This window comes from Solanum stenotomum, chromosome 2 (genome assembly GCF_019186545.1).
Source record: "Solanum stenotomum isolate F172 chromosome 2, ASM1918654v1, whole genome shotgun sequence".
Classification (NCBI taxonomy): Eukaryota; Viridiplantae; Streptophyta; class Magnoliopsida; order Solanales; family Solanaceae; genus Solanum; species Solanum stenotomum.
Window position 1 is genome coordinate 28,290,310 of NC_064283.1, and position 12,358 is coordinate 28,302,667.

The 12,358-nt window shown below is 37.8% G+C and overlaps 1 protein-coding gene across 1 annotated transcript; it reads right to left on the bottom strand.

Moving 5' to 3' along the window:
* Window positions 1-1,622: 1,622 nt before the first annotated feature.
* LOC125857082 (uncharacterized) lies at window positions 1,623-11,519 on the bottom strand. The gene is made up of 4 exons (XM_049536752.1): window positions 11,001-11,519; window positions 9,667-10,524; window positions 6,852-8,054; window positions 1,623-4,694 (listed from the first exon to the last, which is right to left on the bottom strand). The coding sequence occupies exons 1-4, from the start codon at window positions 11,137-11,139 to the stop codon at window positions 1,861-1,863; spliced, it is 5,034 nt and encodes a 1,677-aa protein (XP_049392709.1). The 5' UTR covers window positions 11,140-11,519; the 3' UTR covers window positions 1,623-1,860.
* Window positions 11,520-12,358: the final 839 nt, after the last annotated feature.

The window sequence follows — 12,358 nt, forward strand, 5'->3', positions numbered from 1 at the left end:
TACCAAGATAGAATCTTCTGCCTCAATCCATCGATATCTAGGACACATAAATGGTTCTGGTAACTAAGCATACCATATCCCCTTTGGAGAAAGCCTAAAAGTCTTCCTAATGACTGCTTCCTTCAATTCAACCTAGGTTGGATCATCATGTTGCTTTGCCTTAACATCCTCACATGAGAGGATTCTGAACCATTTTGAATAATAACTCCACCATCCACTGAATCCACCAGACGAACTCCCAAACGAGCCAATTTACTTCTTGAAAGTTGTGCCCTTTCCTGTACTTTTCTGCTATAATTAACACATATTTTGTCTTGTAAGAAATTTTATCATTGATGGTTGAATTTTACTTGTACAGATACACCAACTCAGAGTGCAATACAATGAGGAAGATTTGCAAGATATATCAGGCACTAGTAAGTGGTGTGATGGAAATGGATGAGGTAACAGCATAGCATTATTCTCAAACTATTCTTAACATGATGCTTTCATCAAAATTTATTTATGAAAGTAAATATGCGTAAGACGAAAGCATTTATCATTTTGATTTCATGTATGAGTGTCTATGGTGAGATTAGGAATATGGCTATCTCATCCTTGTCTAGGCGAAAAGTGGTGAATTTTGAAGTTTGATGATTCATATTAAATTTAATGATCGAAAGTTTTGTAATGTCAGACATTTTAACTATTTTGCTTCTTGAATGAATTATTCTTTTTTTCCCTTTGAATGAATTATTTCTTTTATTTTTGTGTATGGTTAATAACTCAATAACCGAACCAAATCAAACCAAAACCAATAAATATATATTATATTTTATTTGATTTGATTTTAATAAATTAAATAAAATATGAACAAGATGTAATTAGCTCTTAACATTACGGGATTTATGCAACTTTTACTTATTTTTTTATTTAGCCCACAAGCCGGCCCAACCCATATTGCTAAAGCCCTACAGACTAGCAGGCTTAACTGAGCCGGTCTAAAAACAATTCTTAAATAGGCTCCAAAGATCTTAACCCAACCCTATTAAATCACAAGTTAGCCTATTCTACTTAAGCATCTACTCATCATTTTCCGATTGACAATGCTTCAGATTTGGCTAATATACAGTGTCAGAGAGGATCGTGTTTGACAATTGAATTAAACAGGGCTACCTTGGTAGATGTCTCAATTTCAAAGTAAACTACTTCATCTTTCAGATAATGTAAATTAGACGAGAGATGGATTCTGCAATCCTTCAAACACGAGAAGAAGTAGCCAAACTCCAGCTACATTATCTCCCAACTTATAACCTATATCTTTTTATTGGTCAAAAGAAGGGAAAAAAACAAGAAACAAAAGTGGAATCTTTACAGCATATGCTGGGGGCAGCTTTGTATCACCATCACATCACTCTAATAGGTGAGGTGGGACCTGGCTTGGAAAAAAGAGTCCCTCCTCTTACTTATTTTTTTAAGCTAATTATTCTTTTGAGCCCAGCTGTCAATAACAATACTATGCATGTCATTGGATTTACAACTTTTTCACAACAAAATAAACAGCCACTTGACAATAATAACAAAACAGGAGGGCAAGGGGGAAAAATTGGAACATCAAAAATGCGAAATGCTACTTAACTTCTTCCACCTACCAAACTCTTGATAATTTATTGCTGTATTCCCCATCAAATACAACAAATACAAAGCTACTTGCAAATATTACAGACCCTAGAATTCTGTAACCAAAAAGACGGCAACAACTGTAACCGTCTAGTCTACTGCCCTATGGTTTCCTGGATTAAACTTACAAAAACTATTGTACATTCTGGCAAAAAGACACTTGCCACAGGGAGACCACACTCTGGCCTCCTTTCCAATCAACTACCTGCTCACATCCCCTTTACTTCTCCAAGAATCATCCTCTCTCATGATGCTTCCCGCCTGCCCACTAAATTGTTCAGCTTTCGCATAATGCATTTTTATGGCAGCCACCGGATCTGACACAACACCAGTGCACTGCAGAATCCCTCCTCTTCCAACAACCACCCCCCTTGCTTGTTGTTGCATACCAGCCACAACATCAAACCCATTTCTTCTTTGCATCTCAGACAACACCGCATCTTGCCTCTGTTTCATCTCTATAGTAAAAGGCTGCACATCTCGATTTCTGTACACTTGATAATCTGATCCTGCTACTCCATTGTTGCTACTTGAATCTCTTGCTGCAAACACAGGGGGACTGTTCAGATTCCGCTCAGCGGTCTTCACAACCCCATGCAAACTAGGCTGCTCCATTTTGGTGGAAGCTATCGCATAATTACCAAATGCCGCAGGATATTTAGCCAGCAGGATAGCAGAATCGGGCAACGAAGAAAACCCTGTCTGTATTCTATTCCCATCCCAAAAACCAAAACTCCTCACTGGATGATTCTCAGAACCCAGGAAGTTATTTCGCTCGAATTTTGCAGTGGCTGAATTGCCTTCTAAACTATGACTTGCACTAAAGGAATCGCTACCAACTTTCAACTTCTGGTTGCTACCATCACTCCGCTCTGCATTAGAACTGGGATTTGCCTTGGGGCATGGTTTACTGAGAATCTGTCCGAACAATTTCACATCGCCATTCCTACAAGGTTTCTCCACAATTGATGAACTACTTCCTGTCTGTTCTCGATTGGGAATCAGATCAGAAACGGAACAACCACCGCGATTTGTACCACTGCACTTCTGGAGAAAGCAACCAGTTGTAGAAAATGTATCGAATTGTAGATTCCTACCCACCTTCTGGATCTCTTGCAATGCAGCCGACGCTCTGCAGCCCGGATCTCCATTCTCCGTGAGAGCAGACTCTCCCAATAAATAGCTGCCAAGAATCTGGCAGGATTCAACCTGGGCTAGCCGTGAAGTGCTCGACAAGGGCTGCTCAGCTGACTGAGTAGCATTCTCACACTGCTTATCACCAACATTCTCAAGTTCCAGCTCTGATAATTTATCAGCATTAGAAGCTTCAGACATCTGTTTCCTCTGAAATGAAATATTGCTTTCCAAGTAATTCACATCTAGCTTACACTCAGAATCAGATTCTAACTGAGTCATATTCCGGGATCCATTAAGAGGACATAATCCCCCTCCCCTAGCAGCAGCAAGGCGAGAACTATTCCCAAACAACACCACATTGGGCTTTCTTTCTTCCAAAGAGCAGTTTGACCTACCGACTTCAGTTATTTCTGCTTTTCTATTTTTCAAAACATGTTCAGGCGAAGAAACTACTCCCCTGATTTCTTCCCCTAAATGCTTGGCAGAAACTTCACACGGTATGTAAGGCAGGCCAATCTCTGAGGCATCTCCATCAATTTCAACACCTTCCCGAGAAACAGTAACCATATTCTCATCCCCTTGACCACTTCCAATACAAACACCAATCTGAATCTCACAGTCCCTGTTAAACTCCACCTCTTGCTTATCTACATGACAGTTTACCTGAACTGAATTCTTAGACACAAGTTCAGTATCTACAGAATCCAGTTCTCCAGCCTCGTCTTTGTCATCAGAACTGGTCAAATCAGGCTTTAAAATCCCTGCATCCATACATAAATCAGATACATTTTCCAACATCAAACTTGATTTTTCATTACACAACAGCTTAGTCTCCATAACACAAGCATCAGGATCACTTCCACCATTAACATTAAGCCTCTCCAAATTGCCAGATCCAGGAAGAATCTTATCTAATCCAAGACACTTCCTAGCCTTGCTAAAGAAGATCTTGCACTGATCACGGGATCTCGTTCCAACACATCTTGAGACCATAACAAAATCCTTTCCATAAGCTGACACAGCTTGGACGAAGGTTGATTTCTCTTCATCTGACCAATCAGTAGGATCCATCTCCCCACAGCTCTCATCTGAACAGGTTTCATCATCAACACTCTGGGTAACCTCAGGAGTCCGGGGCAATCTGGTCGACAAACCCACTTTCAGGTGCTTCCATTCCTGGTTCCCTTCACCAGGATCAACTGAACTCGTAATGCAAGAACTCATAGCTTCTGATGATAAGGATCCACAGATACCAGCCAAAACATCAGCAGCCACTGTTTCTCTTTCACTATGACATACATCAAGACTGTTTGACCTCTCCAACTCATTGGCCATTCGAACACTGTACTTTGACATACCCTTTGGCTGAATTTCAATACTATCCTCCACATTAGCTGCAATTGCTGATGCAGCACCTAAGATATCGAGAGAAACAGAATTAGCTTCACGGCTCCATCTTTTCCCAGAAGAAGCAACAAGGTAGGTATTTGCTGAACAAACTTTTGCTTGTTTAGAGTAATCTGGTTTCCTCCTTGTTCTCTCAAAACAATCTGATTTGTGATTCTTGTAATAGAACTCAATGCAGTCAGCAGTTGTTTTGTGATCAAGAAAAGAAGCTATCTTCCTGAAGTCTTTCCTAAAGGTAGCAAGCTTGTCAATAAAGATTTCTCTCTCCTCAGGGGTCCACGGATTGATCAGACCCCTTTCTTCCTCGACAGCACAGGGATCTGCCACCAGACTGTTCTTTGAAATGAACCTTGACATTGTCCTCTCCTTCTGATCTAAAATTAAAGCAGGCATCCTTAATGTGTTCCTGTAGACCTTTGCCCCAAGTTCTGAGAGTAGCCTGCTTGCAAAGTTCAATATTTCAGATGACGGTACCAGACTTAAGCTTCCAACTGCATTGGCAAAAAACATTTTTTCAAATCAGTATTGCAAAGAAGACAACATGAAGGCAAATGAAGACACTAGGCATGCTAAAGCCAAAGAAGAAAACAGCTCCACACATATATTCAGACTTCAGAAGAAGCAGATATTACAGAAGTAGCAATTATTTTAAATGAAGGGTATCCAAGCCGGGTGCATATGGGATCTCTCGTGTTATTATTTGGGATTTAAAACTGGGTTTGTTAGGTTGTTACTTCTATGCATGGTGTCATCACTTTTATGCCCCAACCAGTCAGCCAACCCCAGTCATCCCCCTTGGGACCAATATTAAAGCGCTAGTTCAATTAGAAACAAACAACTTACAAATAATCACAAACACATTGCTATCTATGCATGTTGTCATCACTTCAATGCCCCAACCAGTCAGCCAACCCCAGTCATTCCCTTGGGACCAATAATTAAAGCGCTAGTTTAATTAGAAACAAACTTACAAATAATCACAAACACATACAAACATCTTACAATCCTTTTACTTAAATACTACTGACCTTCCTAAAACATTTTTAAGAAAACCAAAAAAAAAAAAAACAGAAGGGGGGACTACGACAACAACAATATACCCAGTGAAATCCCACTAAGTGGGGGGTCTAGGGAGGGTAGAGTGTACGCAAACCTTACCACTACCTCGAGGGGGTAGAGAGGCTGTTTCTGAAAGATCCTCAGCTCAAGTGCATCAAACCCAAGTAAAAAAAGGACACGGGGACTGCATATAACTAAATTACAAACAAAAAGATCAAAAGTGCCATTTAGTACACGCCATTCTCATCCTTCTGAAATTTATTGCAAGCGTCCACAATCAAATTTGAGAAGTAACCTCGCTTATATCAGACATGATTAAAAGTAAGATTATTGCTGATTTAAGAGAAGGTGAAATAAATTCAAATCAAAGAAAGTTGTGTCCAACGCAATCCAACTTGGATACCATAAATTAGTCATGCAACAGTCAGCAAAACCGAGACAACTCAATAAGCTGTCAAAAAGATAACTGGCATAATGACCAACCTAAAAAACAAAAAGCATGAGGTTGAGGTCCACTCCCAATAGAGATTTCTAATTAGTCATGCAGCAGTCAGCATACTAGAAGCAACAGAACTCTCGGGGGGGCGGGGGGGATACATTTAACTTAGGTATTAGGTAGTCTTATGCCAGTAGGACATGTAAAGAACTTCCAGTACTTTTCACTTTTACTCTATATGTTTTCTGCCTGAGATGAATTTAAATGGGGAATATGGTCCGTGGTAGATTCATATAGCCAACCAACTTGTTTAGAATGGTGACAGTTTTTGTTGTAATAGAACTTAATAAACCAACTGAAAAGCAAATGGGTATAATTACTGAACTAGGATAACAAAACAAGTTTTCAGAAGGAAAATAGGGGGAGAACTTCCCTCTCAGTAGAGAGGGCCTTACAGCAAAAGTTGGGCAACAATAATTTTTAATTAAAGCTAGACTACATGAACCACATTAAGTATAAAACATCCCTTACATAATTTTGAAGTTACCAAATTGAACAGCAATTCTTTCTACAATGCTGGCACATGCACGGGAGACTGAAACTTGAAGCCGAAACTCAATCTAGATTTTAAAAATAGAGTTCAACTCATGAGGACAATACCATGACATTTACAAAAAAGGACCAGAGCACGAAACTCTCTTCCTCTACCTCCACTCTTGGTTAGTATGAGCTATAACTATGTCTGACTACTCCCAGGCTATGAACAACAAATTGAGTTCACTTCGCTCCAAATCATCAAGACTTATAGAGCTTAAGTTTGATTCACCTAACTACTCCTTAACTTTGGATCACAATGTTGAATACTGCACCCAAACCTTGAATAAAAACAGCACAAACACAATTCAACTCAAAAGATAGTAATACCAACTTGAGGTAAGAAGAGAGTAAGGGTACAGCAAAAGACCAAAAATCCAGATATTGAAAATTCTTCCACTTCGGTATTTCAGAATTTTAATCTATATAACAATAATGCTTCCACCTAAAAATACGCACTCATAACATAGCAACTAAGCTAATTAAGGGCTATATTAAGAGAGGGAAAAGGAGCAACAAAGGATTAATGGTACAGAGAAGATAAAAGGAAGTAACTTACCAGTAGCAGAAAATCGTGAACGAATTGTGGAACGGTGTTTTTGATGTCCTATCTGCACAGGGCGCAGACTGAAGTCAAACTTTTTCTGAGACTTCGCACGAAACTTCCTAATGGAAAGCATGCGAATATCTTCCTTCCAAAGGTGCTGATGTACCCTAAACTTTAAGGCAATTATCTTTTCTTTGAACTGTTGAAACTGCTTCCTCTTTACAAATCTTTCCTTAACCGCAGGATCAATTTGCAACGAAGAGCCTCTGACTGCTCTTGAAAAATCAAAACTGCATTTGCTGGCAGGCAGTAGGTTCTTAAATACTTCAAATGCTCTTTCTGCAGAATCTTTGTTGGCAGCTATTACCAAATTATATAAAGCATCTTTTCCACAATTCGAACTGCCATTAGAAGCGGAATGAGAATAATTTGCAGTTGGCTGGGAGCTCTCCCAGCAAGCAATTGTGTCCCTTGCTTTTTCCTCGTTGAAGTTGCATAGCTTTACATCTGAACTTCTAGACTTAGCCTTCTCCTCAGTGAAACTGCACATGTTGACATTCAATCTTCTAGACTTACTGTCATCTGAAATCAACATTCCACCATGTCTCATGGCATTAACAGGTTCCACACTTTTCTCCGAGGGCAATTGAACAAACTTTGAAGTTGCACTACCAGGGCTATCAATGTCCTCTACTTTCACCTCGGTCGGCTCATTACCATGTATATTAGCCTCTTCCTCTCCCATCAAATCATCCGGTATATCAACTAGCAAAGGAGCAGGTCTAGAAGCTGTATTAGAAGTAGCGCCTTGATCTTCATGAGAATTTGCATAGCAATCTTTTGGTGGAGAACAGGAAGCAGATGGAACAAGCTGGTTATTTTCAGGTCCAGAGATCAATGTCTTCAGTTCATTCTCAAGTGAATCAATCTCAACTTCAGTTTTTTCCAGGGCCTTAGTAATATCACTCTTCCACACTATCAACTTGTTAACTGCAGTTGATCTCATAAAACCAGAGTCCACAGAATTTGGGTCCTCTGATTGTAGCAATTCATTGATTGAAGAGTTCAAATTGGAAATTTGAGCAAGATCCCAATTCTCTAAGTTAAAACCTGATCCCTCAGAGTAATACTGGGAGACAACACTGGGTGAGCCACATAAATTACCAACATCCTGATCAATGTTTGTTGCCTTGACTAGTTGTTTATCCTCAAGACCTGTTATTATCAAGCATGGGCAAAAACTGTGAATTAGATACTAATCCTCTGAGCCAAGCAGAAACAAATTGTGAATAATTTTTTTTCTTTTCTTAATCTCTTATACCTAAAAGGCTTAATTGTCTAGCTCTCCAGGTGTTCAACTGCAAACCCATAATTTCAGATCAACCCACTAAAAAGGAAAAGAAAGGACAGCGAGAAATAAAAACCAATACTATGACTATGGACAAGATGAAGAGCATATGAATTTTCTTTACTCAATACTGTCAATGGAAGGAGATCCCTAGGATTCTGCTACAAAACCACACTATAAATAAGAAACATAGACATGTTTTGGTCCTTTGGCAAACCACAACAGATAGGAGCAATACGAGCTTTATCTCTTTTTTGAACAATTGAAGCACTCGAAAGCTCCACATTGAGAATAAAAAAACTTCCAAGACAAGGATATGCAGCAGCGAAGATGCAAAATATATGTTCCCCTACTAAAAGAAAATGTTATATAAGCTAGTGAGTCACTTCATGTGTTGGATCAGCAAAGAAGCCAAAAAGAACAGATAGAGCTTAAGAGTGTCAATCACTAGATACTGGAATTTGTTGAATAAGACCATATCAAGTTTTTCTCAAAAAGAGCATATCAAGAACTATAAATATAACATTTCAGTAACTGGAATTTTTTGTGAAACTTGTAATTAGTGTATCCTAAAGGTAAAGGTTGTGTTACATATTATGCCTGCAAATACCGATTTGAATCAAATCAGAAATCCATGATCTTCACCCAAAAATTAAAATTTGAAAATAAGGATATTACACTTCCATTAAACTATAAATACCGAAGTTTGACGATTTGAATCAAATCAGAAATCCATGATCTTCACCCAATAATTAAAATTTGAAAATAAGGATATTACACTTGCATTAAACTACATAAGCATTTTCCATAAATTAATTTTTTTTAACATTCAAATTAATAGCATGTTTAGTCAAACTTCTAAAATCAGCTTATTTAGAGAAGTGTTCTTCAAAAAATACTTTTGGTGAGAAGCAGTTTGTATTTTACCACATAAAATTGACAGGCACTTTTGAACAACAATTAGTGCTTGGCCAGGCTTTTTTAAAAGTGAGTCTAAGTGTATGTTTCTCAAAAGTGTTCTACAAAAAGAGTCCTTTTGGGGAAAAGCTAATTTTTTAGCTTCTAAAAAGCAGCTTACGCTACTCGCCAGAAGCACTTCTTTCTCTCAAAAACTTGACCAAACATCTCACCTTTTAAGAATTAAGTACTTTTGGCCTCCCAAAATCCTGGCAAAACAAGCTATAAGGCCAAAAAAATTGTCGCTATTGCTAAAGCAGTGAAACACGGACCCAAAAGAATGTCAAAGAACAGCTCCTGACGTTTAGACTCTTTAACACAAACAACTACTTAGATCCTGTCTTTTCCAGCATTCTTCTGCATATTCTCTAGTATTCTTTTCTCAGCCTCTTATTTGTTCATTTGGCATTCATTTAATCCTTTGGCAATTTTCTGCTCCATAAAAGATCAAGTTCTGCTCGGTCCACACACTGTGCATCTAATTTCACAACATTAAAATAAGGAATTACTTGAGAATAATACCTGGTGAAGAACTACAAGCAACCGACGAAGGTGTGGCAGGAGAGGGACAATCTGGAAAAACAGCAACTCTTGGGCTTCTATCTGCCAGGTTCAAGGGCTGAGAATGACCAGGTTCCGCACTATCACCGGATATAGAAGCTCCCACCTTTACAGCATTATCCTCAGGACCTTCAACTTTCTTCTTCTCATACTTGGCCAGTCCTTCTCCCCAACCCAGACGCGGTTTCTTCCTGGAAGTTGTCTCTTCAGAGGGGGCAGCAGAAGTTACACAAGCAGTTGCATCCCCTGTAAGAGATTGAACTGCTTTTGAGTTTCCAAGCTGCAACTCAGGCTTTGTCTCATTAGAATCCACTCCCATGCTTTTTGAGCTACCAGAATGACTTAATGATCCCCTTGACGATAAGCTTCCAGACCGAGTCCATTTCAATGGCCTCCATTCGATTGACCCCAGTGAGCTCTCCCTCTCAAATCTTTGCCCTGCGCTTGCTGTTCCGTTTATACTACCACTCTTATTGTGCTGCTCTCTAGAGTGAGATTGATCACATGTGTTAACATGCTCAGAATGAGGATGGGAAAGACTGTGAGACACCACAACATCCATTGACCTCTGATCATTTGTAGCATCGTTCTGTCTTGCAGAACCACTGGGGGATGCAGCTTCCCAAGAGTGACCACCTCTCCAGTCCCTCTGACCAAAGGACCTATTTTCCCTGCTATTTCTTCCATACTTCCCACCATCACCACGAGATGGCCGACTGCTCTCATCTTCAACAATCTTATCATTCGAACGAGAAGTCATGAAACCATGTCCGGGTTCTTCAGGACACATGTGATAACTACCCTGCTTACCACCATGACCTTCAGCAGAAAAAAATTCAATCCCCAATAAAATTAGGTAAAAAAAAAAAAAAGCAGGGAAAAAATCAACAGATACAAATAATAAAAAAAGGGAATTAAGAAGAAAAATGGATTTCACATGAGCTCTTTTAAACTTCGGACAAACCATAAACTGACAGATAAAACAAGAAAATCACAGATCTGCATACATATACGAAGAAAAATCAAGAGCTTTAGCACCAGATCAGCCCTAGATACAAGCTATGTCTGCCTGAGTCATATACCCTATTAACTGAAACCCAAGAACTGAAAGACTACAGATCCAACCATGAAGAAGCAATAAAATTCTAATTCTAATTTTAGTAAAAGTAGAACCTTCAACCCAAAAACCACAAGACCCACAAATTTCTAGATCGACCCATTTGCTACATAACGATAATTTGAAATACCGAAAGGGTGCCGCAAAACCCTAGATCAAGGGCAGCATAAAAACTCACCAGAAGTGCCTCTAGAACGATAATCAGGATTCCATCGTGAAGAAGTGTAGTGGTGGTGCGGTGTAGGCTCCCTCCACCGATCGTGCTTCCTCTCCTTGAAGAAGTCCTTCCGATCCCAAGGCAATGGCTCTGGCGGCATCAATTCTACCCTCTAATTTTTTTCTCCTAATTTGCATCACACGTCCACACACAAAATCAAACAAAACCCACAACCACCAAAATCAAACCAAACAAATCCTGTCTTATAAAGGAAAGAAGTATTAAATAAAGATCCTAAAATCACCCAAAACTGCACCAAACCCCACGGCACAACCTTTAAAAAAACTAGGGTTAGGGTTTCACAAAGTCAAAAAAAATCAATAAAAAATAATAAAAATTGAACAAAACATTTGCTTCTTCTTCCTTTTAGCGTGGTTTCTTCTTCTTGTGGTGATTCTTGAATGGAGAATCAGATAGAGAATAAAGGAAGAGAGTGTTTTTGTGTTTGTGTTGTTGATAAGGGAAAAAGGAAAACAGAGAGAGAGAGAGAGAGAGAGAGAAGAGAGGGAAAGAAGAAAAGGATTTTTTTTATTTATTTATATTTTATTTCTCTCTTTTATTTTTTATATTTTTGACGAGATAAGAGAGAGAGAGCGCGGAACGTATGCGGATCTCAACCCACTAATTATGCCACAATTCATTCAACTTTTGCATCCGCTCAAATTTATTACCCTATTCTTATATTTTATTTTTTATTTTTTATTTTATTATTCTTATATTTTATTATTAGAAGTTCACTCCCTATTTTATTCTTTTTATATACTTACTATTATTTTCATTTACTTATTCCTTTTTGCGTGTGTTTCCAAATATATATATTTTTTAAAAGTATTGAAAAACCTATTTACTTATTTTGAGGAAAAAAAACATTTTTTGAAAATAACAAATTATTAAAATCACTTTTAAATGGAAGCAACAACAGTTTTCTACTATTGGAAAGAAGTTAAAAATTTATGCTTCTTTTAAAAAAAGTAGAAAAATATTTTTTTAAAGATTAAAATATTTCTTTCATATATACATATTTACCAATATAATCATTTTAATCAATTAGCATATGTAATAAATTTGATTAAATTTTTCATTTACATAATAAATTTATACTTTATTTTATATTTATATATATTATTATTTTATATTTTATATATCATTTTACGTATTATTTTACAGAATTAGAAAGAAAAAAGGTAAAAAAAATACTTTTTTACAAAATTAGAAAAAAAGAAGAAAAAATAACAATTAAAGATTTCAGCACTCCCCGAAAAAGATATAATATTGATTTGAAAATTCATAAATATATATATATTTAATTAAAATTGTAT

Excerpts from the sequence above, each read along its gene's own strand:
- LOC125857082 (XM_049536752.1), bottom strand. The coding sequence starts at position 11,139 with ATGCCGCCAGAGCCATTGCCTTGGGATCGGAAGGACTTCTTCAAGGAG. Across the intron at positions 10,525-11,000 it reads TCGTTCTAGAGGCACTTCTG|GTCATGGTGGTAAGCAGGGT; the intron begins GTGAGTTTTTAT and ends TTTCTGCTGAAG. Across the intron at positions 4,695-6,851 it reads TTCACGATTTTCTGCTACTG|TTGGAAGCTTAAGTCTGGTA; the intron begins GTAAGTTACTTC and ends TTGCCAATGCAG.